The following is a 27,708-nucleotide window of genomic DNA, read 5'->3' as shown; positions in this document are numbered from 1 at the left end:
CAGGTGAGAACTTAGGTACCTACACGGAGCTGCAACGTTGGTCGGAAATTCTGGCTAGCCCGCGGCTCCCTATCGCGCAGTGGCACACGCTGAAGGACCCCGACGATGGAGAGAAGAAGGACTAAGGTGTCTCAGGTGAGAACTTAGTACATAAGACATGCAAAATTCTGTAGCCTATCGCGCAGTGGCACACGCTGAAGGATCCCGACGATTTAGAGAAGAACTAAGGTGTCTCAGGTGAGACATACATAAGTACCTAAAAGACACGGAGCGGTGCTGCTGGGCGGATATTCTGGCGGTATACGAGGTGGAGCACTAACCGCACCCTTGCAGGTGTCCATAGTTAGTCCAAAGAAATTCGATTAGAATCGAATTTGTTGCCGTCCAATCACGTGAAAATAGCAGTTCTAAGGTTGAACATGCCAAAATTTGGGCAAACAGAAATTTATAAAATATAATAATTATAACAATAAATAATTACATTATGCTCTCCATCCGTCAAATTTAATGAACATTAATATAACATTTCGTATTTTAGTTACTACACACACAGTAACACATGTATCGAACTTTCCTACGCACGCGGCACATAAGACTTTGCTTCTCATTAGGAAACCTTTTTGCAGCCCAGGTCCATATTTATATTTTCATCATTTTTTTTCTTCAAACTGTAGATTGTGGAAATTTCAATCTTTTCGCGATATCTCTGTAGCTAAGCATTTGATTTTCTACATGCTCGGGCAAGATACGTTTACCCTGTTGGTGTTGTTTGCTCGAAATTTTGCCAACGAAAATACTGTCATCTTATTATAGGCTCGTTTTTTGTGAATAAAAATAGTTAACAAAATTTGTAATATCTCCATTTTTGCATAAAAATAGCCATTTTTGTATGCCCAAGTTTTGGCGTGTTCAACCTTTAGACACTAATAAAACACATGGAACACGTCTAATTATCTAATTATTAAGTTAAAAGTTCATTGTGAAAGATAACGTGCACATTCTTTGGTATTTCAGGATTTCATCGGTTTTTCGAACCAGTGCTATGAAGAATAACTACGACTTCCGAAAGAAGACATTAACATCTTTTAAAATCGAAGAATACTTAAGTTCGTATATTACAATAAGTTCAATACTTTGATATAGTTACTCTAGGATAATCCTAAGAACTAGAAACTATATCAGAGACGGTTTATAAAATTAGATTCGTCATTGTTTCTGCAGCTTTCAAATTGGATGTTTGATAACTTCGTTCATTTGTTTGAGTGTAACAGTGGAATGGCTTAAATATTTTAATTCCGCTAACCTAGATACGGCAACTGCAACAGTTAAAAAACTAAACGTAACAGTCCTAAAGTTGCAGCTACAATCTAGTTGGTAGTAGCTAAAAGTCTACCTACGTTTAAAAATAACTAAATGTGCTCAGTCAGACCAATAAGGACAAAGGCAGAGAGTAGCTAGACGCAATAAGCTCGTGAATCCGGGAATTTCAATTAAATTAGGTACCTACACTTGAAATATTCAATAGTTGATGAGTGACTTTCGGTGTATCGTATTTCGTATTGAGATTTACTTTTAAACGTCCAATCATCAGCATTTTGAAATTGATTCATGAAGTTATTAGAAAGCAAAATAGACAAACGTATGGCTTGCACCTCTCTGATTGTTGAATGCTAGGCAAAGCCATAATAGATATAATGATAAACAACAGCGAAAGTCCGTTAAAAATAAGTGGTTAATCTAGATTTAGAAAACGATGGATAATTTTTAAATTATTGTTAAGGTCAACTTATAGCACACTAGTTACAGTATACTTGTGCAAATCAACTAAACTTGCGTAGATAAATCGCTACTTACATAATGAAGCTACTCAGGAATCGCAGAACGATACCAAAAGTAAACAAAACAAAATATTAAAATAGATACACAACACAGCACAGATCACTCACGTATGAGTTCCGTCAATCTTTTGGAAATATTCGAACACAGCACACAAATTAAACACAAATACGTGAGTGACCATATACCATATCTAATTTAATAATTATGTCTGTGTTTCGCGACACGACAGATTTCATTCGGAAAAAAAACAATATTTTCGGTATTAATTAGGTATCATTAAAATCACCCGGATTCACTCTTCTTGCAAGCCGCTAAGACCTTATCAATAATAGTTAATATCCTGTCAACTAAAATAATACTCGTACCTAAGTAAATTGTTGTGAACATGGGGAGGAAGTGTGGTGTGTAGGGTTTGTAGAAGGTAGGTTCCCCTTGCTTCCTTACAAATATAGAGAAATGTTTTCAAAACAGTTGTAATAACTGCAAACGGAGGTAAGGGCTTACGCAAGCTAGCGCGTGCACACGGAGCGGCCGCACGCCTGCAGACGCGGGTACCGACAGGTAAAATCCGTCGCACTGCACGCAACGCGTGCACCGTGCAGTTAGCGCCGCTGGTACTATTTTCCAACAGACGTCCTCCCGCTCCGTGCAAACCGCGTCAGCTAGCGTAGGCCCTAATTCTACAAGGAAGCGGAGTTCACGATTGACACGTAGTTGTAAGACGGAAAGATTCACTTGATAAGCCTACTTTGTATATTTCTTTGGTGTAATTTAAATCGTCGGGTTGGGGGACGAAGGACCATCGATTACTTTCTCTGGCTTAGTAGCAGAAATAAGCTTTTACATCCTAGTTTTTAGCTACAGAAAAGATGTCTTAAAATTAAAGATAATGAGTTAATAAACTAGCGAAATAGCCTGAATAGAGGAAATTTATACAGCAAAATTGATGCAAAAAGCCGAATATTGAGGCAAAATTAGGGCCTACATAAAAATCTGTCGGTAATTTAAAGCGACATGTTGAAAATAAATCATGAGAAGTTGCTTCGCCGTATATTTTCGAACTTTGGGATATAACTAGGTATTCTTCTTACCGCACGAACATTTGTTACTGACATGAAGTCTGTACGCACAAGATCTTGTATTTGAAAGGATGTGCCTGCAACAAATTCTAGCGCCTACGGCTACAAAAAAAAAGTTAAGGCCATTTACTAAATGCCACATCACCACATTTCCACGCAGGATGAGTGAGAGGTAAACAATGGTCACAACTGTAATATGGAAAGCTATAGAAGAGGCTTCCCATCGATATGGTCTCAGGCCCACTTCCTGGCGAAAACCTAAATCTTTATGACGTACTATGTAAATAAGTTACATCGTGTTAAATTTACAACATTCTATTTTACTATCGTAAGTGTTATAGTATTGATACCCTTTTATTGTAAAGTTCCTCTACGGACGAGAAAGTGAATCATTCCAAATTGTGACAAAATATTTTTTTTCACAGATCGACTTATTTATTTTAGTGAAATTTATTTGTAACTTTCTCTTTCAGCGAGGAACAATTAGGCCTATTGAATTATATTATAATTTTTAAGTCATGACACCATCCGGCTACAATTTGAAATTTGTGTCCATCACTTGCCTTATCAATTCATAAAATTTATTTTCTTGCAATGGCAAGTATAATCAAATTATTTATAATTCAAAAAATGTTCGAAACACATTTAAAATAATTTTGCAATTTGGTAGATATGGCAAAGGACACTTAACTCACAAATCCGTGGTATCATCGAAACTAGTCAAACTTATTATAGACCACAATAATAAACGTATAATGTATTGTTAAATAGTTAGAATATTATATATTGACTCCTTACGATAATTATAAACGCGATTAGACTGGATTATCTTATCAGAAGTTCATTTCAATTCATTTCAACCCTGAAATTTGCGTTATTTATTCAATTTTGGACTTAATTTAAGATAATATCCTCTCTGATTTTTAAGTGAATCAAAAATATACTATACTTAGCTAAAGCTTGACTGTTGTTGATCTCAAACCTATGTGTTATCGTGTATATAATGTAATCACATGTTAAATTTCACAATCACTTTATATCTATGTATAGGAGTAATGAGACGGGCTTCAAGTACATTAGCGATGCACCAACACGAAACAAGTAGGGATAGACTCGAGGTTCCGAAGCGAACAATAAATTTAACTATTGTTAATATAGATTATACAGTTGGCTACAACAGATCCACAGTCCACGCACTGCAAGACAAGCCTCCTTATTGACACTTGTCCCTGCAGTTCATGTGTCACTTTTATTTTTGTTAAATTTGAAAGCAAAAATGCAGCAGTGAAGTGTGGATCTGTCGGAGCCATTCTTATTTAAATATCAAGCCCAGTCCAGCAGTGGGCCTCAGTAGTATTGACAATATGGACATTCCGCGCTATTTAATAATGAAATTTTGTAATCATATGGCAAATTGCCACACAATATGTGAATAATCGCTAGAATACGTAAAATGACACTTTGAAACTATAGAGACAAGACTAAGTATTTTCATGCTGTTTATGTCCGTGGTATCTTCTAATATAAATGGAGACAATTATATCTGTCTGCATAATTTCGAGTAGGTGTACTATTCTCAATACCTTTAAATTAAATATTGTACACGTTGGTATTGGTGTGTTGGGCAGTTGTAATAATTAATTGCTGTTTGTTACAAAATTAAAATTTTGCTGAACTAGAATTGTATAAATGTAACCAAAAATTAAGAATATTGATTTACTTTGATGTTTAGTTGGATCTAAATTAAAGCAGGGTTTACCTTATATTCATTAACAAGTCATCTTTGCACTGCACATAAAAATATATTTTTTTTCTAATATGTTGTCATCTCATCAGTATTGTTATCGTAGCTCTAATGAGATATATATATATAGAAATTGATAAACTTGTCATATCACTTGCCACTTATATGAAAATCATAATTTATTGATTTAAGTTGCATTTGGTTACTGTTATGTAGAAATAATAGTTTTGTTTAAAAACAGATTATAATTTAAATTAGAGTTTATATTAGTAATGAATTATGTAAGCTACAAAGAATGTCTATAATACATAATTACATAGAGTTGTAGTTTTATTTAAAAAAAATATAAATCATACAAAATGTGTTTATATACATTACCTACTGGTGTTATTCTAAGGAGAAAATAATGAAACTTTAAAATCAATAACATTGACTTTAATTAAGTAACTGAAAATCAATCATTTCCACTGTTTGCAGATATTGGAGTTGCCAGAATGAATGATTAGTTGCCTACACTAGCTTAATTGTATCTTTACATAACTACATCCCCATTAAAAAAAAAATGTCGCAATTTTATTTCATATATAGTACTATACAAACATAGTCTTTAAATCTTATTTTTCATAGATCCCAAATATTAGCTTTACTTAATTATATCATGAAACATATGGGTATAGGCAAGACAGTTCAGAATACAAGAATGTTTCAGCTAAACAACAACTTTGTAACTTTATAACATGATGAAGGAATTTTGTAAAAAAAATATTTCTGTATCTACAAAGGAATGGTCCCTAGAAACTTACATACAACAATACAATACAAAATTACATTTATGTTATATAAAAATATACTTATCTGTATCTACGAACATTGAGTATAGGTAGGTAATATATACAAGATATCATCAACAGTGTACTTACTAAAACATGATTCATTTTTATAAGAAAGTATAATACTAACTAAGTAGCTTACCACAATATTATTTGTTGTCATCATAATATCTTCGCTTCATCGTTCGATACTTTTTTAGTTTATATAGGGCTTCTATTTCTTTTACAACATACCCTCCGTGCTTGAGCATCGTCGCTATTTTCTCTGGATCTGTTTCCCCACTATTCTTAGTGAATACTTTGTGCAGGCGTTTTCTAAATAGATCATAACCTTGAGGCCATTCGCGCCCTAGGAATAACAGCTGCAACAAAACACCATTTAAAGTGCAAATATTTGTTATCTAATCAAAACACTAATAAAGTTCTAAAAAACTAACTTCCATTTGTAATAAAAACTAGATCGTAACAATGGCATACCGTTTTATAAAGATTTAACACAGCTGCTCTATGCGGTTGAGACATTTCTTGGTAATTTTAAATGATACAAACAAACAGTGAAAAATACTAGCAAAAGTTCATAGTCCACAACTTACGCGTATGACGCAAATTGTTATTATATCACTGTCACATGTCATGTCAAGTGTCAAATCGACGTGTTGAGTTTGACAGTTCAAGAACCAAGGAATGAAGACCCACAGGAGGCGGCACATCGTTGTATATTCAATTACTTAATTACACAAAAAATAACATCTACCTACCACCTACCCTTGAGTAGGTACCTTTGTGCTTTTCTCCAGTTTATTTAATCATAGACTATTTTTTGCAAAAAATATGGAATACACTGTCTCCATCCGTAATTATTTTGATCGCTATACTTAATCATATTTTTTTTTCTATGCCAGGAAAACAAAAACAACAAAAATTGTTTAAAATTTATTTTTTAATACAAGGTACTTTTAGGTACTTGTTTTTAACTGTGTTTGCATTGTAAACTTTAACTACATTTCCATACTTACCAAATTTCAAGTCGATGCCATTAACCATTGAGGAATTCCGAATTGCAGAGACGGTCCTGGCTGGGCTATCAAAATGTCTTAGCCAGATTATTGTATTGTCATTACACAAATATGTAAAATTTTAATTAAATCTGGCCACAACATTTGACCCGTACATATAAACATACAAACATAGCAAGTTAAATAAAAGCTTATAAAAATACCCGCTATTTCATTTAATCTCTCAACGAGCTTCACAGTTTTAAGTTAAATACCTCCTTGGGTTTCTTTACTCTTTGAAACAAAATGACAGACATACAATGGTGCCAAAACGACGCAATGAGACGTATTTTCCTACCAAAAAAGTGTTTTTCTAAACCAACACTTTTTAAGATTATACACTATATTTTTTATATTTATTACGATAGCGTGATTTATGTCAACCAAAATAAATATTAGATAAAATTACGTGATCAGCCGTGTTGTAACTATACTTAGATACAGAATGAATTGAATTTCAAAGGCAACACTCGAAATTGAGCGCCAAAATTAAAATTCACCACAAAGAATCCATATCCATACCACGGTAACCAAGCAACAGTAGGTTCATGTTAATTTGATGTTAATATGGAATGAATATTGCGTTGTATTGTATTGTATCGTATGATGTATTGTATCCAAAGAGTATTAGTACCTATAAAGAAAGATTAATCTTTGAAGTCTCACAATAAGCAAATAGATAACCATGGATGATGAACTTTCTGCATTCGGTAAGTACCTACCTAAATAGAAAGAATACCTACTTACCTGTTTTTAATTAACCCCCGACGCAAAAAGAGGGGTGTTATAAGTTTGACCGCTATGTGTGTCTGTGTGTCTGTGTCTGTATGTCTGTGTGTCGGTCTGTGGCACCGCGTAGCTCGTAAAAGGGGGGACCGATTTGAATGCGGTTTTCTTATTGAAAGCAGGTTTTCTAGCGATGGTTCTTAGACATGTTTTATCAAAATCGGTTCAGCCGTTTCAAGATCATCAGCTCTTTTGTTCGCTGCGGTAGGAATCTAAGACGCATAATGGGTATTTACTTTACTTTCAAACATATTTGGGACCTAAAATTTGAAACACCCATGTATGCTATATAGCTATGCAAGATTATGAAATTCTCGACCTGATGCTGCAGCCAAGATATTCAGAACACTAGTAGGTACACTTTTGATAAAAGCATAGCAGATATATCGTGTTTGGATTCGTTTCGATTAGTATTTGATTGTACATACAATGCAATGGTGGCAACACGATGAGCTGATGCTGCAGCCAGGATATCCAACACACTAGTACACTTTAAAAAATAATATACCAAAGTTTAAAAAAACATGAAATAAAAAAACTTAAATTAAAATTTAAAAAAACCCCCGACAAAAAAACGCCAGCAAAAATAAAAAAAAACGCCCGATAAAAAGCCGCCAAAAAAATAACTAAAAAGTAAAAAATAATTATGCACTACCTAGCTGTTGCCCGCGACTTCATCTGCGAAGAATTCGTTTATCCCTATCCCGCGGGGACTATGCTGATTTCCCGCAAAATTAGCCTAAGTTAATTTAGTATAAGCCTAGTAATATTTTTTTATTTAAGCGTCGTCGGTGTCGGGGCTAAGGTTAACAGGAAACTAAAGTACATATGTTGTATTTTTTAAAGTATTAACCTTAGCGGTCCCCCGACACCCACACACGGCTAGATTCTTTATAAATAACACTAATTAATTTTTTTGGTAATTCAAGTAGGTCCTATCAACGCTAAACACGTGAGGTAAAAATTACTCGTCACATTCAATTGTTCATTTTAGAAGGAGAAGAAGAACAGGAAATAGAGCCGGAGCTCTTGCCAGAAGAGGAGCACGTAGAAGAAGAGTCCATACTAACAGAATACGACCCTGATGAGTTTCTCTCGGGTGCCGTCAATACCTTAGACTCTACCCTACCTTTAGACTTATTTGAATTCGAGTATCCTTTAACAATTCAAAGCTTGATTGTTAATTATTTATTACAAAATCTCAGACCAAAAAAATGACGTAGGAGATCTGCGAAAGGGAAAATGAAGCCAATAATTTTGTATGAATGCAATTGCTACGTGCAAGGTGCAACTAAACTTCACCAATTATAAAGTGGTTGAGGAGGCACTAAACATTCAAGTTGGATTATCTACTTTGCTAAGACCCGTGTGGTGTCGAGTTAGAATTACACCTCTCCATTTCTTCCGTGGCGTAAGAGGCGACTGAGGATATAGGTTAAGGTATAACTTAGGCGACAGGCTAGCAAACTGTCACTATTGTACCATTTTTGTCAAACTTAAAACCTGAAATTGCTAAAAGTGGCTCCGAAGCAGTAACGTTTCGAGTGCTCTGCCTACCCCATTTGGGAATACAGGCGTGATGTTTGTGTGTGTGCGAGGCCCTAAGAGCTTGTGCACACTAGCGATTTTGCCGGCGCCGCATATGGCGTGCACGCGACGAGCACGCTGCGGTATCTCTTATAACCGCCGCGTCCACGTGACGGCTCGCATGCGGCACGCTCGCGGCATATAATCGCGGAGATGCCGCAGCGTGCGCGCCGTGTTCCTGCTCCGCCGAGAAACCGCTAGTGTTTACAAGCTCTTAATTGAATGAAAGTGATTAGTATGGTCCATCACGCGACGCAATGCACCTAATGCCACTTGTAAACCATTAGTCCTAAAAATAAGCCAGTATCTCTTAACTCTAACCCAGACACTCGTATGGCTATAACTGCCAGAAATACTTCAATCTGTGCGCGTGCGACGATACTGTGGTGTGCTGGGCATCGGGCAGCATTATCACGTTCATGGACGTCAACACCAAGCAGACTTGGTTCCGTAGGAGCACCACGGGAGGCTCTGTTGGACATATTACTGTGAGGCCGATCCACAATATGTCTTGGCCCCTTAGGGGATATCTCTAGCTTTTAGGACCGCCTCATACAGTCGGAATTCCGTTTCGGAATTTCGATTCATCACACAAATACCTACTTCGTTTATTTCAATTCTGTACGCACAGGCCACCGTACGGAATTCCGAATCAGAAAAAACTTCGGACGGAAAACTACTGTTTCTATGTGGTAGGTCCATAGATTGGTATGGATTTACTGCATTCTGGATTCCGATTCGAAATTTCGAATGTATGTGGCGGCGCCCTTAATCTCTAACAGATAAATGCAAGTGCTACCGGCGCGTGTATTTTATTGCAGACACTTGAGACAGATGTTCAATAAGTACTCCGGTCTACATTGACGTAGGACGTCCACCGACGAGATAGATGTGAGGGGGGTGGCTCCAATAGAGATGCTCTCTCCAGGCAGGTGTTATGCCTGGGGACCGAAGTCCGAAGGATGAGCATCGGTAGTTGTATATATGCGTCCGAGTTGTGAAACTTCGATAGCGCGATGTAGAATATGGTTGGAGTTTCTATATGTGCTCACTAGATGGCGCTAGGAGTCGCTACAGACGGACCTGGTTAAAGCCGCGGGATCACGGTGGATACAGCTCGCTTCCAACCGAAGCAACTGGACTATGGGGGAGGCCTATGTCAACTGTGGACGGCCTACGGCTGATATGATGACGATGATGATTGATTGCTACTTACACTTCCCAGCCACTTGCTGAAATATTCCTCTTTCATTTTCAAATATTTTGTATAATATGAAATTCGCCACCATTTTAGATACTACTTGCTTTTAACCTTTTTTGTAATAGGTACGGTCAAGGACTTCAATTCATGAGCCAACATGGAACCATTTCACAGTAAACGTCATAGTAACATCGCATTAATTAACAATGAAAATTGTGATGACTTTTCCTTTGAAAAGCTACCTTGGAGGCACATGGATTAAAATCCTTGACCGTACCTATTACAAAAAAGATTAAAAGCAAGTAGTGCCAAAGGTTATAAGGGTACTTATACCTACTTACCAATTAAATCTTCGTAAACATGCCAGTCTTACAGACAAGATCCAAACTACCGCATTGCGATTGCTGAAGGTAGAGAAGGATACAGAGATCCGGTGATAATTCTCTACACTTGGCCCCAAATGGAAATGGACGCTGTCCTTCGAGACGGCACTACCAATGCCTACTCCATTCTTGATTTCAGGTATCTTGAAAACAACTTAGCTTTTCATATAGTACTTTTAGGGTATCGTTCAGCAAAAGGAAAAACGGAACCCTTATTATAATGATCACTTGGGTGTCTGCCAGGCATTTTTCTCCGAAAGTACTGAAGTAATTGTAAAAAATAAAAAGACCACTACCTAGACTTGTTTTCTTATTTTTAGTTTTTTTTAAAAGGAGTTGGGTTTTTGATTTTTTTAATTTTAACGTTTAACTGTGCAAGCGCCTCTTATATGACTTAATGACTCCGAAGCTAGGTAAGTATTAAGGATATTTGTAATTTCCCATCCCTATAATACTTATTCGCTCAACAGTCCAGATGGGGAGCTGCTAGCATCGGTGGGGAAAGAGCCAGATTACAATCTCACCATCTGGACTTGGAAACGTCACAAGATTCTACTTCGTACGAGTGCCTTCACCTTTGACGTCAACGCAGTTATGTTCTCACCTTATTGCCCTGGACAGCTAACAACAGCTGGTGAGTACAAAGCCTTGCGTACGTCTCTAGCAGCGGAGCGGAGCGGACATGTACAGTCAAGGAAAAAAGTTAAAAAAAAACAAGCGAATTGATAGCCTCCTCGTTTTTTTTGAAGTTGGTTAAAAGGAAAGAAGAAAGGACAAATTTATTTATGTGGAAGTGGAAGGGTTTCTGAATGAAAATATGTGTCGCATAGATGTAACTGGGTTAATTAAACATGTGTTTGCTCAGAGACTATGTAAAACAAAAACAAAATCAAAACGCTTATTACAAGCTTTTATTTAGTTTCACCTGCCCCGTTGTCTGTCTGTCTGTAATCAAATCTTGTAAGTTAAATTTGACCAACTTCCAGTAGTCAGATTGACTTGAAATATGGAATATGTAAATCGCGTGACAGTACAATAATTAAGTAGTGACATTCCGGTAGTCCAGCCAGGATCGTCTCCGCAGGACTGAACTCTTCAACCGTTAATAGCATCGACTTGATATTTGATATGCAAATGTTTATTGTAGTTTAGGTGACAATGCAATTACAGTCAACAAAAAGTACAGTCAGCAAAAAAAGCTTGTATTAAAAACGATTTTTTTATGGATAGGTTATTCTCTAAGTAGGGTAGTAGGGAGTAAATAGGTCTTCATATACATGGAGTATCTCATATCTTGGAGTATGGGGTATCTCTACATATATACATGTGTTTTCTGTACTGCTTACTATACATGTGTTGATGTTCATGTTGGTGTTCAATAAAGATTTATTGTATTGTAGACCGCAAAGGACTCTTTTTACCCCACTTCTTTTTCGAGCGTATGTTCCTAGCTTAAAAAACTTTAAAAAATATTTTAATTGGCAAAAGAAATAAAAACCGGCCAAGAGCGTGACTGATATGTATATTCATGTCAAATTATAACTCTCTAGTACTAATGGTATCTGAGCTTACCCGCGGACAGACAGACAGACAGACGGACAGACATGGCGAAACTATAAGGGTTAAATTCCTAGTTGACTACGGAACCCTAATACGGTCCAAAAGTTTCTAATAGGTAATCTGTTTCACGGACTTATTAGATTTTTTTAAGGACACTATAGCCTTATCCTAGCGTCTTGGTCAAATGAAGTTATAAAATACGTATAATCATTTTATTAGGTGCCGCTCACATAAAGTTTTGGAAAATGGCCCAAACCTTCACTGGTCTCAAGCTGAAGGGAGAACTGGGCAGGTTTGGCAAGACGGAGATCTGCGATGTTCTCGGCGTTTACCCGATGCCTGATGAAAAGGTACGTTAAACAATTTTATGATTTACTAGCTGTTGCCGGTGACTCCGTCCGCGTAGAATTTCTTTATCACTATCCCGCGGGAATTATGAAATTTTCCGGGATAAAAACTATACTATGTCCTTCCCCGGGACTTAAACTACCTCATCATCATCATCATCATCAGCCGGAAGACGTCCACTGCTGGACAAAGGCCCTCCCTTACTGGTCACAATGAAGGGACAACTGGGCACTTGGCATCCACCGGTTTCCCGCAACTCTCACGATGTCGTCAACCTGGTGGGTGCCCGCTTCGTCTTCCGGTTCGTGGTCGCCACTCGAGGACTTTTCTTTTAAACTACCTATATACCGAATTTCAACTGAGTAAATCGGTTTAGAGGTTTAGATGTAAATGAGGTAACAAAAAAGAAAAAGTTGTAAGTGTGTTTCTTTGTTTGTTAGCTCATATATACCTTCATATATAATAATTAGTGGGAAGTGAAAATTTTAATCACAGTGGTCTGGGTCTGCAGCGTTTCAACCGCTATTTCTTATAAGTAGGTATATTAGGAAAATCTAAGGAATAAATGAACTAAAACTATAATTATCAAATTAAACACGGGTCACTTGCCTATTATTAAAGCGTACAGTCGAGTTCATAAACTTGTGAGCAAAATTTTGATCAAAAATATCTAAACACGACTCTATTGACAATAGATAAGTACATAAAATATCTGATAACACTCTGTTTTAGGGGCGGTAGAACGTGTCAGATATTTTTGCACGCTCTGCTGTGGCAGTTAAATGCAAGTTTGTTTGTTTATACTTATACTCTTTATTGTACAAAAAGGAAATACAAAAAATGATAGAAAAAATATTGCCAAGTACAAAGGCGGACTTATCCCTGAAGCGATAGTAAAACATTGTGTAGAGAAGAGCAATCAAAAATAACAAGTCACCAGCACCAATATCTGAGACAACAATCGTGCATAAATATCTGATACGACTCTATTTCTAGGGCCGGAAGGACGTGTCAGATATTTTTGCACGCTCCGCTGTGGCAGATAATAATGCTGGTGACTGTACTTTATAGGTTGTCAATTGCAGGTTCTCACAGGTTGTGAGTGGGGCAACGTGCTGGTGTGGGAAGCAGGGCTGGTCAAGATCGAAGTGACGCAACGCGGCAGGAAGACTTGCCACAAGGCGCCAGTGGTGAGTGGCTGATTTAGCTAAATTTCTGCCTTCTTAGCCCATGTGAAATGACCAGGGTTTTGTAAAATGCGAGCAAAATACATTGAAGTACCTATCAATAGATTTTGCTCGCATTTTACGATCCCTGGAAATGACCTCCTTGATTTGATTTTATCAAAAATTTCAAAATTTCAGTCTGGTTATAATTATGTACAGTCAGCGTCATATGTCGGCTTGAACGTTACCAAGTATTTTGCGATACACGATGGATGCCTCGAAAAATTTGACCGCTTTGACTGGGTCACTGTTAGTGACTATTTTGTATGTTTCCAAGTATTTGATGATCTTGACTGCTATGTATTATAATGATGCTGACTGTAGTATATGAGCGAGATTTTTTATACATAACTATGTACCATGTTTAAACCGTGAATAACATAACTTTCTTACTAGAAATAGATACCAAGTAAATATTTACTAGACATGTTTCGTGATATACAAGTAGCTTCATCACTTGTTATAACGCCCTAGCCTTTAATAGTTATTTCATTAGAATAGTCTAGTAAGATAGGTAAATGTTACTGAATAATGTTCATATCATCATATCTTTATACGATACAGAAGTAGTACTTAACTAGGTTATATCCCCCTAGCGTACAAGTATAACATATATAACAGCTTCAACGAACAGTAGTTAAGTTCATGCTTAAATACATGCGACAGTCAAAGATTTCACCCAAATCGTTAATCCAATGAAGCGAAACAACCAACTGTTTACATAAATAATTAATATAAATAACTTCAGATCCAATTCATGCTAAGCGAAGCAGGCGACGAGGTGACGACGATAGCGCGGGACGGTTGCATTCGCGCCTGGTACTGGGACACCGTGGAGCAGGCTGATCCACCGGAAGATGATCCCTATGTCGAACTGAATCCTGTGGCGGAGACTTGTGTAAGTACTGTTCACTCCACAATGCTTAGATGGACGCGTACGTGTGTATGCGTACCCACACTGAGATCTAAGTGTGCGTAACACAAACGCGTCCTTAGTCGCTCTCGGTACCATCAGTCACGCACACTGATACATTTTGATTTATACCAAGGATTTTTTCAAATTACTCGTACTTTTGACCTATGAACTTGACCTTTGGTGACGTATATTTCACTAACAAATACCAATATTATTGATAAATCAGAAGTATTTCTTGAAATCCCCTAATTTTTTCCTATAATAACCTACTCTATTTTGCTGTCAAATGCGTAGCACAAAACTGCCATTCGATCGGACGGGTTATATTCTACATTTGATACGAAATCCTACATGTGCTAAGTCCACGTTGCACTTGGCCGATTTTTTTTGTCAGGAAGAACATCATCCATTTAACTGGTATTTAACTTTTTGTGGACCTTTTAGTAACCACAAAAATATTTATATAATTTGTTTCATGGTTAACAAATAACGTATCATGTTACAGATACCGGGCTGTCAAATAATGTGCCTAAAACATCAGAAGGATTTATATTGGTACGCTCAAGTAAGTTACTAATTTATTATTTTAAAAAAAATGCACCAATCAAAGTCATTTTTTCCTGGTCAGCCACTTTAACCTCGCCACTTCTTTTATCTTTCGCAGGACGGCAACGGTGGTCTCTGGTGTGCAGATATAGAGATCGACAAGCTCGAGTGTGCCCACCGCAAAGTGTTTACCTGTCACTCGGGCGGCATCGTGTCTATGGCGATGCTTCGGACCCATCCTATCCTGGTCACGGCTGGAAAGGATGGCGCATTGCACGCATATAGCACGGAGACACACGTGCTATTGGCTAGATATGTGTTTCCGACCGCTGTTTCGTGCATGCTGTATCCTCCAGTTGATGTAAGTCTGTTCAGAGTACTTTGGTTAGAGCGTTGCAATGTGGTTACATGACATGCTTGATTCTGCACGTAACTGCGAAGATGCGGGTGGTACTCTTGTAGGATCACTTGATTGTCCATACGTCTTAGGTATATTGTTTTTTTGTTTTGACTAGATCTTGACCTCTTTTTCCAAAAATGCTTTGAGATATCACTGAATCGCAAAAAAAAGCCTTTGTTTTTCAGAGAAATACTATGGAGTACCAGTACGAACTTATTTTGGCGGAATTTAAATTGAAACTCAACTTGTGGTCATCTTAATTTTCCCTGATCTGGAGTACCTTAGCCACTGAACAATAACTTCTGTCTGACCATCTTTTCTTAATTTCAGGTCGATCAAACATCCCGAATAATAATGGTCGGTTTCGGGGATGGTATAATGCGAACTTTACTCCTGCACCCGGAGCGTCTGCAGAAGGAGGGGAGTCTGATCGACATCCGTGTGCACTCGGCTCTGACCATACACAGCGACGATTCAGAACACCCCGATGTTATTGACATGATATCGGTAAAGAATGTTTATTTGTCTCGAGTTCTTCAATCCGACTACTTAAATCACCGAACATTTCAGGCGTCAGGTTACTTCGCAGAAGTCCATAACAATGAACCTTGCAACTTGGTCCTCCTGGTTAGTTGGATCAAAATCTGCCTTAACTGGACAGATCTCTCTGAACTCTCAGCTAGCTTTAACCTCGATATTGGAAGATAAATTGAATTAAGTCTCATTCGCTCCCATCTCAATATCTCACCGCAAAAGTTCTCATATACATGTATTTTACTTATTACAGCTGCTGAAACCACATTCAAAATCACTTACTCAAATAACTATCAACGAACAGAGAACGCTCCTTGTGACATGCGGTCATGACTGCACTATTTTTATGTATAAGCTGATTTTGGGAACTCCGTTTACTTTGGAACGACTGGGTTTTATAGATACGCCGAACAACATTGCGTTTATGACGTGGAAGCCTGAAGAGGTAGGTATTATATTTGAAAATTACAGTACTTATTTCATGATTCTTTGCTAATTACCTACTCTCACAACCATTGGACGGATTCTCACGTCGCTCGATACAAACACACAATCTTCATCGTGTCAATCCGCGCATTGAAAGCCGATCCAGGGCGAGATTTACTTACATAGAGAAATCACTGGATTTCAGACATTGGGCAATCTCAATTCTGGTAGGTACGTCGAAGTATCGGAACCCTGATGAATGATTATCCATAGAAATTATGTCTGATTGAAAATACTATAAGTAAAATTAACTTACTTCAAAAAATCCAGTGGTTCTGCTATGCATTAGGTTGTAGTTATGTGCTTATGTGTGAACTATAAAGTACCAATTGCAACCCCCTTTGTATTTTTAGGAGCATGTGCTACTGCTATGTGGCAGAGTAGGCTTCGTAATGGAAGCGGTACTGCCCGAAGTTGATGTACGGGATTATTCTGAAATCACAACCTTTAAATTGGATTTTGTCTCATTCAAAGAAGTTCTGGTCAGAAAACATTTGTAAGTACAAAGCATTTGTTTAAATTAAACTCATCTCTTTTCAACCTTCGTTCATTTTAAGTATAAACAGTGTATAACACTGACCTGACCATTACACCCCTTCTTAACCTCGATGTCACCATGTAACTAACACTATTAACTGAAAGTTAAATTGGAACAATCTAATTAATAAATCATCCGACAGTATGAGAAACCGTCCTTTTCCCACGGAGGAAGATCTTGCCAGCATTGACGAAGAGGCACTAAAAGCAAAAGACGATGCTGGTAAAGACGACGACGAAGAAGATGAATACCTTGGAGAAATACAACTAAGTAAATGTTTAATTACGTCGTCTTTAGAACTTTATTCATCATCATCATATCAGCCGTAGGACACGCACTGTTGAACATAGGCCTCCCCCATAATAATATAGTAGGAAATTAATATAAATTAAAATAAGAGATAGAATTAATACAATTGAGGTCCAATTTCCACATGCACGGAAACCCTGCTTAAATAATTCTTAATTTTACAGTGGAAAGTGAAAGCATGTTGGGAACAACGATCACTTGGGCGGAGTACTGCGAACAAGGCATCTGGGTTGTCCAGCAAGGAACAGGAGCTCTGTTGCTGGTCAAGCCTGGCTTCACCAAGATATTGAAGTACGGACCTTTCCCCGGCGCGTGGACTGATGATATCACGGTTTTGAAGTTTATGTTAGTACTTGTAAAAATAAGGTCCATATAGATAAGGTGACGGCACCAATCACAGATATTTATGTTATTATCAAATGTGATTATCAAATCACAGTAGTACTCCGTAATGGACAGCAAAGATTCAATGCCCTTTTCTATGTATTTTGTGTAATAATAATGACACGAATACATTTATCTTTCTTTCTTTTCCTTTCAATGAGAAATACATTGTTTTATGAACCCTTAATAAGGTAGAAGCGATTTAGCGACCACATGCATTGATTTGGAAATTCTACCTTATTCTTTTAGTAATAAGTATATATTTATTTTGGACGTATATTATATGTACGATATAATTATGTATGTATTCGTAGATGTTTTGCTGTTACGTTTAAATTTTCTGATCTACTTTTGATGCACCACCTGTTGTAAACTAGTCCTTACTTCTTTCTGTAAAAAAGGTTGCCTGGAAGAGATCGCTCTTAAGCGATAAGGCCGCCTATTGCTCACCTTGTAATTTTAATAATTTGTTTTCTGTATCGCTTACTATGTCTGGTGTACAATAAAGAGTCTTTGTATTGTATTGTATTGTATAAGTTACAATATTCATTGTAATTATTGAAAATACTGCTAGCTTTAAAACATCCTTTGCTAGGTATGTATTCGACAGCTGCTCTTGATTATGTGATAGTATGTTCCAATAAATGGGGCCTTATAAAGGGATAACTAGCTCAGCAATAGCATTTATTAATCTTTATTATTTCAGTTGCGAAGGCCGCTACCTAGCCATAGGGACTAACACAGGGTACGTTCGTGTGGTGCGGATGCCAACCGAGGAGGAAGATTCAGATGAACATCATTACGTTACGTGGATGAACGCCACACAGAAGCTACTTAAAAAACTCAAAGGCAGACGGCTGGCTAAGGAGGAGGTAGAGTCGATGAGCTTTCACCATCAATTTAGGAAATTGTATTTTCCTATTTTGTTTTATTTTTGCGGCTTTCTACTTATTTTTCTTTTGTAAATGGCATCGAGAATATAATGTAGAAAGGTCGGAAAAGTTTAGCGATCTGGAAATCGAACCCCACATCCCGTCATTTCGTGATTCGTGCTTCATACTAGCCGAAGAAACTTTCTATAGCATACACAGGCATACACGGCCAATTCTTGTATTTGTATTCGAAAAACCGTTACTCTCAAATTAACTTTTAATATTTTTGTCTCTAAACGCTGTCGTTTGCAACCATAACTACTTTATGCAAGACAAACATAAATAACATTTGTTTTTTATTCCAGAAACAACCCATCCCACGGATTGATTTCCTAGACAATTATTATCTGCCCATGCATGATCGATATACTGGGGCCGTCACTTGCCTGGAATTCAGTTCTGATGGAAAGTTAGTCAAGTCTCACATTACATTCTTTCTTAAATAAACGTCTTGTTGCTAAGTTTTAGGAAGCCCACAAATGTGCATTAGCTATTATCACGTATTCTACCAGCTTCTTCTGCCAGCAGCAGACATTGCATGCAGATCATCATTCTACCTGACTAGAGGGCGTCCTACGCTACGTTTGCGGAGGACAGGGTCAGGGTCTAACGGCGCTCATTGGGGGAGGCCTATGATGTCCAGAAGCTATGAGAATAATGATGATTACGTACCATAATGAACTTGTATTTTTACTCTCATTTACAACTATTAAAGTACTTACTTAATTTTGATTCTAGGCGCTTGTTCACTAGCGGGGCAGATGGCAACATTTTCTCTTACCTCATCAACTTTCCGGAGCCTCTCATAGAAACTGCAAAGTTGCCACCACCGCCTGAATTACCGGTATGCTGTAAATGTATCCCATGTTTTCACCATCATGCGGTCTAAGTAGTCTTTCGGCTTTATTTTGAACTGGAATGAACTTGAGTGTTACTAAGATACAAAATTTAAAAACATAGGCCGACCTTGAATGCCTGTAGCACCATTCTTTAAATACTCCATCGCCCACTGTTATTGTGGTGATACCAGTACCAGTGCAGTCCATCATCGCTAGTGGTGAGAGTGGGGTATTGGCAATACCACGAACCCGAGACCTCTGGGGCTACACATACACAGATACTCCGATACAATTACACCCACCCCGCTTATAGTTACAACTTAGGTGGCCGCTGACAGTAGTAGTACCAAAGGCCTCTTCATGTTGCCTTCTTTCCCATAAATGCCTTTATAATAATTGAAGATGAGTAAACATCTTTTTTAATAACAATAGAAATTGGAGAAAGTGAAGGAGCCCAGTACAGTTGACGATGAGCTGATGTCCCACGAGCAACTGAAGCAGAAGGAGGAGTACGACAAAATGATGGCCATCGCCAACGCGCACAAGAAACGCGTACGCGACCAGTTGTCCGAACTCACATTTGAGTATAGCAAGCTCATCAAAGCGTACGTACCGACTACTTAAGAGAGTAAAATAGACTTTAGAAATCTCAGTAGCGGTAGTTTAAAAAATGACGTGTAAAAGTGCCCATTGCGGCCTATTTACTAAATAAATTAGTTGAAATTTGAATTTGAAATTCAGTGTGTTTCCTGTCTGTAAGCTTTGAATAAACAAATAAATATACCAAGCGAAGGCACATAGGAACTCTTAATCACTGAAAATAATTACTTCTACTTTACAGCAACAAGTATCTGCCGGTGTCCCAACAAACTGACGTTAGTCTCACGTAGAAACTCGTGATAACTGAAAATGATTCCTTTTACTTTACAGCAACAAATATCTGCCAGTGTCCCAACAAATTGACGTCACTCTGGACCCTAGACCGTTGGTAGTGCAAGAAAATGAACTTGATGAAGCTAAAGCATTGACAATAAGAAAACTTGCACATCAACTAGAGGCTTCCGACTTGGCGCTACATAAAATGTACTCGCGAAATATTATTCAGTTGGATGTCTTCCCATTTATTCTTAAAGCAATCAGGTGTGTGGCGCATCATGACGTTTGATATCCCAATACTCTCTTCGTAAGTATTTTTATTTTCTAAGGCGAAAACCCAACTGACAATAGCACGATTAGCGACGAGCATTTTAATATCTCTTTGGATAATAATTATTCAGTAGGGCACAAATAAATTTAGTGGCAACCTTCGGCGCTTGGGACATTTGCGGAGAAAGTGCAGTATCTAATTTTACTCTTTGTGTGCCATTTAGTTTTTCGTTTAAGATGATTTTATGTTTTTTATTGTTTTTAAAGAGATCCTGAGGTGATTATAAGGCCATTACGACAGAAAAATTTGTCCAAAGACTTTGTTGATCAGCTTGGAGAAGTACATCAAAAAATGGCTGAAGCTGCCTTACGTGGGAGGTAAGCAAATGTATTTTCCAATCTTGATATGAATATACTTTGCAATATAAAGGCATTCAAGAAATACACAGTGGTAAGAACTAATATGATTTCAAAGATGGTCTTTCTCAAATTACACGCTTACAAAAAGGAATTTAAACATCTTGGAATTAGCTGCAACTGAACCAAAGTAAGTGTAAGACTATGAAAATATGTGGTTTGTTTTTTATCAAATAATTTACTAAGTTTTCTGATTTTCCAACTTGAATTATCATAGCACCAACAGCAACAGTAACTTTGTTTTATCATAGCACTTTATTTTATGACCATGATGCTGGGTGTTTCATCATAATAGAGATAACATCCACATTTGACTAAGGTCTTTTAATTTTTGGCACCGAACTGAAGTTCGGCTTGAAAGTCTGCCTCTTCACTGTATACGCTAGCTTCCCTTCACCCAGATTCCTCTAGTATTTTCCACGTTATCTATCCATTTTTTTCCTCTTCCTCCCACGCTTTTGTAATCATCTTTAGCCTAATAGTATTTTGTTGTCTATCTTCTTCTCTTAGTTCATTTTTTAATCTTTTTTTATATCTTCGTTTTATTTATTTTTATCATAGACGTGCGGAGTCAACGACACGCCGGGCTGCCATTCGTAAGCAGTCTTGGGGTCCACCGAAAGTTGCATCATTTCTGCTAGGCCTGCCTCCGCGTCCACCGCATCCGCTGAAAAAGGCTCTACGGAACTACTATCAGCGTTTGAATAGACATCACTTGCAGTTTATTGAGGTATGATTACGTAGAACTAATGAGTATATTTGCATAGTCAGTTCAATGAGTGTTAATAAAATCTTTACTCATTAGAAATGTGGCCCGCTTATTATTTTTACATTATGCTTATTATTTAACCGTATAAAACAGAAAACAACACGCGAACACCTAAATGACTTACTTGAAGCGCATTCCAGAACTAAATGCCAATAAACCGCCGCGTCTGTTCGTCCGCACGGCTTACGCTTGACAATAACTGCGTGTCTATACCACGAAAACTCAGTGGGTGCGATGATAAGCGACGATCGTCATATACAGTCGTTATTCCGAGACCTTATCATAAAAATTATAAGTATTCCTCAAATCTCTACGAATTAACGTCAGTGTCGGTTTAGCATTGTGAGTGCCTTTAAAAAACCTAAATATACTATCTGTAACGTCAAGAGTGAATAATGCTTATTAATTTTCAACTAGACTAAGGAACCTCCGGATAACCGCAGATGTGATTCTCTAAATAAAACTAGTACGAGCTCAAACGATCCTTGACCCAGCGAAAATCTGTTGCTGTCTAGCGAGTTTAGTACCTGCAAAGGTAGAGATAATAATTGGTTTCCATCCAATCAGCAAATAGTACTTTTAATCTCCTTATTCCCAGTGGCAAGAGCACCTGGCCCACAAGCCAGACCCAGCCGCCATGCCGCCCGGCGCTGCTGAGGCACTGAAGGAGGCCGAGTCCTCCATAGGGAATCGTGTCCTCAAGACGCATCCTGACTACGTAGCCCCTCCGGGACACAATACGCAGCTGCGAGTGTGTGCGATTAGAAAAGAGGTAGCGTAAAGCATTAATTAGATGTAGAGCGAGAAATATCATGCTAGTTGTGATGTAGTTGACCAAGTAATTCCTTATAAGGTTTAACATCCATAACATAAGTTGAAATACGGACGCATTGCCGGCCCTTTGAGAAAACAGTAGGTAAGCTCGTTTTTTGAGAAAATCCCTAAGTTGTAGATATCGGTTCGGAAATATGACTAAGTTTTGCCATCCGTGACAAAAAGTTCCACAAGAAATGAACTGCAGTTGACCACCAGCTATTGAGGTGATGAGAGTATTAAGCTGTTTCTCCATCGCACCATTCATTACCGACTTTCTTTCCACATGGAAAGATGGAGAAACAGCTTAAAACTTCAAAGACTGTAATTTTAATGACATAGACATAACTTTATTCAATATCAAAAAGTATAGTGACTCTTAAAATAATACACAAATTACAAAATCGTTTAATGATGTCGAACAGCAACTTAACTTACTTATATTACTCACTTGGCTTTGAATATCCAATCCGTACACAGATTTACGACAACAAGCGCGTGTTCAACGAGAAGGTGCTTCAGTTACGCGATCACAAAGTGCACCTAGTGACCCAAATGAAGCAGATCGGGGAACGTCTGGCGGAGATCCGCGGGGAGATACCGGCTAAGATGGTGCGCCCGCCGCCCGCCGTGCCGACAATAGACGACGAACTCGAGTTCCCGGAGAAGAACCTGGAGGTATGATGGTGGCATTCTGTAGCAAAGATGGGCTAGCAGTTAGGAACTAAAGTAGACAAAACTAGCGCTCCCTACCCTCATTACACGCCTCAGCCCAAAACAAGGGTCGATCAAGACAGCACGGCACCACTCCATTGTAGCTGGAAGAGATACAGTGCTGAGGGCCCTGCGGATAAGGTAATTCAAAGTAGAATGGTTAAAATTAATTTAAATTTGTAACCACTTTGTTATATTAAATTAGAATGTATCTATGTAAAGAAATATTAATATACTATGCTAATATATACTCTTCACCTGACCAGATAAAACCAGAAGTAAAGCCTGCCACCGGTCGGCAAGCAATGTCCAGTAAGAAGATGGCGGATCGACGCGAGACATCCACTGCCACTTATCCGCAACCCAGAGTACGACAACCAAGAGTCACCAGATTCGTGCCTCTTTCTGGTAATGATCTAGATAAGCAATACACACTATTCATTTTGACTGTATTGTGCGTATATTTTTGTTCAGTCCTATTTTTTCTTCAACCTATCATCATCATCCCTTGAGAGACTTCCAGTTGCTTCGATTGGAAGCGGCCTGCATACACAGTGAGCCCGCGGTTTTGACCACAATCGCGCCTTGAACATGTATAGTCCATCAATTTCGCAATGTAACCTAACTTCAAACTTCATTCCAGAAACGCGCCCCCTCGCTGCATCTTGGGTATTGTTGAAAGCTGCACCAGATCTTGAATCAACACCTGAAGAAATTGAAATACGAGAGAGGCGTATTGAAAGGTGTCTTATTTTATTACATTAGTTAAAATAAATTTATGTACCTATATACTAGGCGTTATCCGCGGCTCCGTCTGCTTAGAATTCGGTTATCGCTATCCCGGGGGGAACTATGCAATTTTCCTGGATAAATCTATCCTATCCCCGGGACTCAAACTATCTGTACACCGTATTTCATCTAAATCGGTTCAGCGGTTTAGATGTGATCAAGTAACAAACAAACAATCGCACAGACTTACAAACTTTCACATTTATCATATTAGTAAAATAGATTTTATTGCGCATGATAACAAAATAATTTATACTGGTTAATAACGCTGAAATTGCCGTGAAGCAAGTATTGTGTTTAATACATAACTTCGGCTAATGAAGATCGCCATGTGCTGCTTACGCTAATCTAACGAAAATGGCTGTGAATATTTGTGGCGTGTAGGTTGGTAACATATGTAATAAATCCTGGCCCAACTTGTCGTTGCCATCCAGTCGATCGAGTTAAAATACGCATCTACTACCCCTGGGAAATGAGTTTGATTTTGCAGTATGCAACTATCTATCTTTTTAGACATCTGTATGAGCAAGACATGCTGCTAGCGGATTGGCAGTGCAACAGTTCGACGCTCGTCTGCGGCAGCTGCAACGCGAGCGAATCAGAGTTCAGGAGAACAACCAACTGTTGGACTGAAGCTGGCAGTTGCACGCGAGGAACGTTCTAGTTTGAAGCGCAAGGACAGGCTTGTGAAAGGGTCTATTTAAGTTGATGCAGGTATTGATAGATGTGAAGCATCAAACTTCACTCTGACATGAACTAGCCATCTTCGCAACCTGATTGCAACATGGCAGCAAGCTAAAATAAAAAATAATAGACAAAGAACTGTGAATTTCCTTACGTAACAAGTTTGCAAATATGTATAATTCCCAGACATTCAGGAGCACTCCAGCAAATGATTCCTTGCGATTGACAGGCAACTATCTATCACTTTCTTGACATTTAGGATGAGCAACACATGCTCTCTAGAAGGATGACCGAAAAAAGGCACATGCAACAGTTCGAAGCTCTTCAGCGTAAGATGCATCGCCATTCGAGTCAGAGTTCAGGGGAAAAACCAACTTATTGGCAGCTGAAGCTGTGTTAGTTGCATTACGCGAGAAACGTCAACGTTCTCCAACCAATGTTTGATGAGCGTAAGCAGGACAAGTTTGCACAAGTAAGGCGTTAGTACTAACTAATCGTATTTATTTAGGTAGCTAAATAATAGTTATCACCAGTTTGCTTAACTTGTGCTAACTTATTCTCATTGAAATCTACATCTTTTACAATTGTTAATAACCCTAACCTCACCTACACCAATCTGTCCGAAAATTATGTTATATCAAATGAACGTCATTTATTTGTTTGGACACGTTTAATAGTTATTTGTGCAACAAGAGAGCAAAGTTGTTTTTTGTTGCGAGCGTTGATGAATCCCAGTAAGCGAAGGATTCTATAATTGAATCCAGCGTTAGCGAGTGATTCTAGGTTAGAATCCTTCAGCGATTGACACGGATGCAGGGCTCCTCGGGATTTGCACTTTGTTCAGCAGCGAGAACATTTAGAACATACGAGCTCAAACACAAACACAGCAAAACAACTGTTTTTAGAAGTTAGAAGACCGACATTATCAAATATACATATAATTACATAAAACGTAACGAGTCCAGTAGCTACTACAAATCGCAGCTTAAGATAGCATCGCCCTTCCAGTGGGAAGTACCCTCATTTTTTAATACTGCAAAAATATCATCTACCCTTATTTGGCAAGAATCGAACAAATAAACCATTAAATTGTTACTTATTAAGCTTTCTATTACATAAACATAAATACGTTACAAAATCATTCAACCAACAATTAATTTAGCTGTAGCAGTATAGCACAGAATAAGTAATAGTACAAGTAAGGCGTTAGTACGAACTAATCGTATTTAGGTAGCTAAAATATTATAGTTATCACCAGTTTGCTTAACTTGTGCTAACTTATTCTCATCGAAAATTTACATCTTTTACATGAAGTGTTATTTTATTTGGAACCCTAACCTAACCTACACCAACTCAGTATTTAAAAAAATAATTATGTTATATCAAATGAACGTCATTTATTTGGTCCATTATTCTTTTTAAACTACATTTGTTTTGACACGTTCCCAAACAATGTTTCTATAAATTATGCCGCGGTCTAAGTATATATTTCTTTAGGTGCGCGGTGTCCAAGACCAAATAGTGGATTGTGAGCATCGCATCGAGGAACACTATGTCGAAAAGGAGTCTCTTAACGAGCACTGTGAGGAGCTGCAGAGGGCATTCAAGAAGTTAGTGCAAGACAACAAGTTCGCTGACTTCCTTCGGCGGATCTTCAAGAAGAAATACCGCCCACCACGGGACAGGGACTCTGATGGTAAGTACGCGCTAAACCGTGTAACGAATTTTGATGATAAATCAAAGGCCTTATTGTTAAGTCTAATCTAACAACACTTGTAATTACAATCGTTTTCACAAAACCTTTCTGTAATTTATCGAATCAGGCATTAGGTACTTTGCGGAGGTCCATATCAATGAACTAAAACTATTACTTTGCTCACCCGCGACCTTATGATAGCTACGTTTATGCAAGATATGCGTGTCCATGCAGTTCCTCCACCTCCGCACTGTAAGAACACGCACAAATCACAGAAACCCATCTATCACCACCACCACACTACACTGACGCGTTTCGAACTCAACTAGAGCTTATCTTCAGAGCAACACAACCGTACACCATGATATCAGATGTTAAACTTAAATTTTTAATTTGTCACTGTAACTCTTGTTGTTCGTATCTGTACTTAGGTAAGGAATGTCGCGGGTGAGCATAGTATTTTGTTTAGTTCATTAAATCTTTCTGTCACACGGCGAAAGATGAGGGTAGAAACAGATGGTGAATACGGTCGGGAACGTTCTGACGTTAGGCAATACGGTCACAAGCCAGGGTGGGTTACTGTTCTCTGCTGACATGAGCATAAAGCCGAGTTTAGACTTGCAAGAAAAATCCTTTTTTAGCAGGAATCCAACTTTCTCATAAATCCAACTTTTTATGTCGTTATACAAAAATTTGCATATCTTAACTGTACTACGGGCAAAGAGGGCTAAAGAAGTAAATTCAACTGGCCCGTAATATATTTATCATTAAGCTTTATGTGCCCAATCATACCATTCGGTTGGAATAATGCGAATACAAGTTCATAGAATAAATAAGTTGGAATCAGGCGAAGACACGTAATAAAGGGTTTAAAAGTTGGATTTATGAGAAAGTTGGATTCCTGCTAAAAAAGAGAAAAATCGTGCAAGTTGCATTACATTTCGAGACCGTAAAGCCAACGAGTTTGTAGTGGTCAATCGAGCGCGTTTAACCATATCGTCGATGTATAGATACATATATTTAAAGCTATGACTGTATATTTTATATTTATGCCCTTGACTGTATACCTAATCTCAATAGGGAATATTACTGCATTTTTATCTCGTCAGAGTGCAGCACTAGCATATACTATATGTTTATGGTTTTGAGTATCTTAAA

The 27,708-nt window shown here is 38.0% G+C and overlaps 2 protein-coding genes and 1 long non-coding RNA gene across 3 annotated transcripts in view; 2 read left to right on the top strand and 1 right to left on the bottom strand.

Annotated features, from left to right (window-relative positions):
- The first annotated feature begins 46 nt into the window (after window positions 1–46).
- On the top strand, window positions 47–4,583 carry LOC141431867 (uncharacterized). Its single transcript, XR_012451765.1, has 2 exons — window positions 47–135; window positions 1,015–4,583. It is a non-coding gene; the product is annotated as an uncharacterized lncRNA (long non-coding RNA).
- Window positions 4,584–5,082: 499 nt separating this feature from the next.
- On the bottom strand, window positions 5,083–6,115 carry osi (electron transfer flavoprotein regulatory factor orsai). The gene is made up of 2 exons (XM_074093144.1): window positions 5,970–6,115; window positions 5,083–5,854 (listed from the first exon to the last, which is right to left on the bottom strand). Exons 1-2 carry the CDS (start codon window positions 6,012–6,014, stop codon window positions 5,642–5,644), a joined length of 258 nt encoding a protein of 85 aa, XP_073949245.1. The 5' UTR covers window positions 6,015–6,115; the 3' UTR covers window positions 5,083–5,641.
- Window positions 6,116–7,087: 972 nt separating this feature from the next.
- Window positions 7,088–27,708, top strand: part of LOC141431865 (cilia- and flagella-associated protein 44-like) — a 53,909-nt gene continuing 33,288 nt past the window's right edge. The window contains 29 exon segments of the mRNA XM_074093143.1: window positions 7,088–7,257; window positions 8,328–8,484; window positions 9,246–9,408; window positions 10,489–10,643; window positions 10,975–11,138; window positions 12,284–12,414; window positions 13,498–13,602; window positions 14,387–14,536; window positions 15,060–15,119; window positions 15,219–15,461; window positions 15,831–16,007; window positions 16,288–16,479; window positions 16,874–17,016; window positions 17,201–17,328; window positions 17,532–17,712; window positions 18,458–18,623; window positions 18,989–19,092; window positions 19,422–19,527; window positions 19,955–20,127; window positions 20,453–20,662; window positions 20,936–21,046; window positions 21,647–21,815; window positions 22,453–22,626; window positions 23,148–23,345; window positions 23,648–23,789; window positions 24,025–24,124; window positions 24,684–24,715; window positions 24,718–24,884; window positions 26,352–26,550. Coding sequence (XP_073949244.1) covers window positions 7,233–7,257; window positions 8,328–8,484; window positions 9,246–9,408; window positions 10,489–10,643; window positions 10,975–11,138; window positions 12,284–12,414; window positions 13,498–13,602; window positions 14,387–14,536; window positions 15,060–15,119; window positions 15,219–15,461; window positions 15,831–16,007; window positions 16,288–16,479; window positions 16,874–17,016; window positions 17,201–17,328; window positions 17,532–17,712; window positions 18,458–18,623; window positions 18,989–19,092; window positions 19,422–19,527; window positions 19,955–20,127; window positions 20,453–20,662; window positions 20,936–21,046; window positions 21,647–21,815; window positions 22,453–22,626; window positions 23,148–23,345; window positions 23,648–23,789; window positions 24,025–24,124; window positions 24,684–24,715; window positions 24,718–24,884; window positions 26,352–26,550 — 4,225 coding nt within the window. The 5' untranslated portion in view covers window positions 7,088–7,232.

The sequence above is a fragment of the Choristoneura fumiferana genome, chromosome 10 (assembly GCF_025370935.1).
Source record: "Choristoneura fumiferana chromosome 10, NRCan_CFum_1, whole genome shotgun sequence".
NCBI classification, from domain to species: Eukaryota; Metazoa; Arthropoda; class Insecta; order Lepidoptera; family Tortricidae; genus Choristoneura; species Choristoneura fumiferana.
Note: the sequence above shows the minus strand (reverse complement) of the source record. Positions and strands in the feature narration are given on the sequence as shown.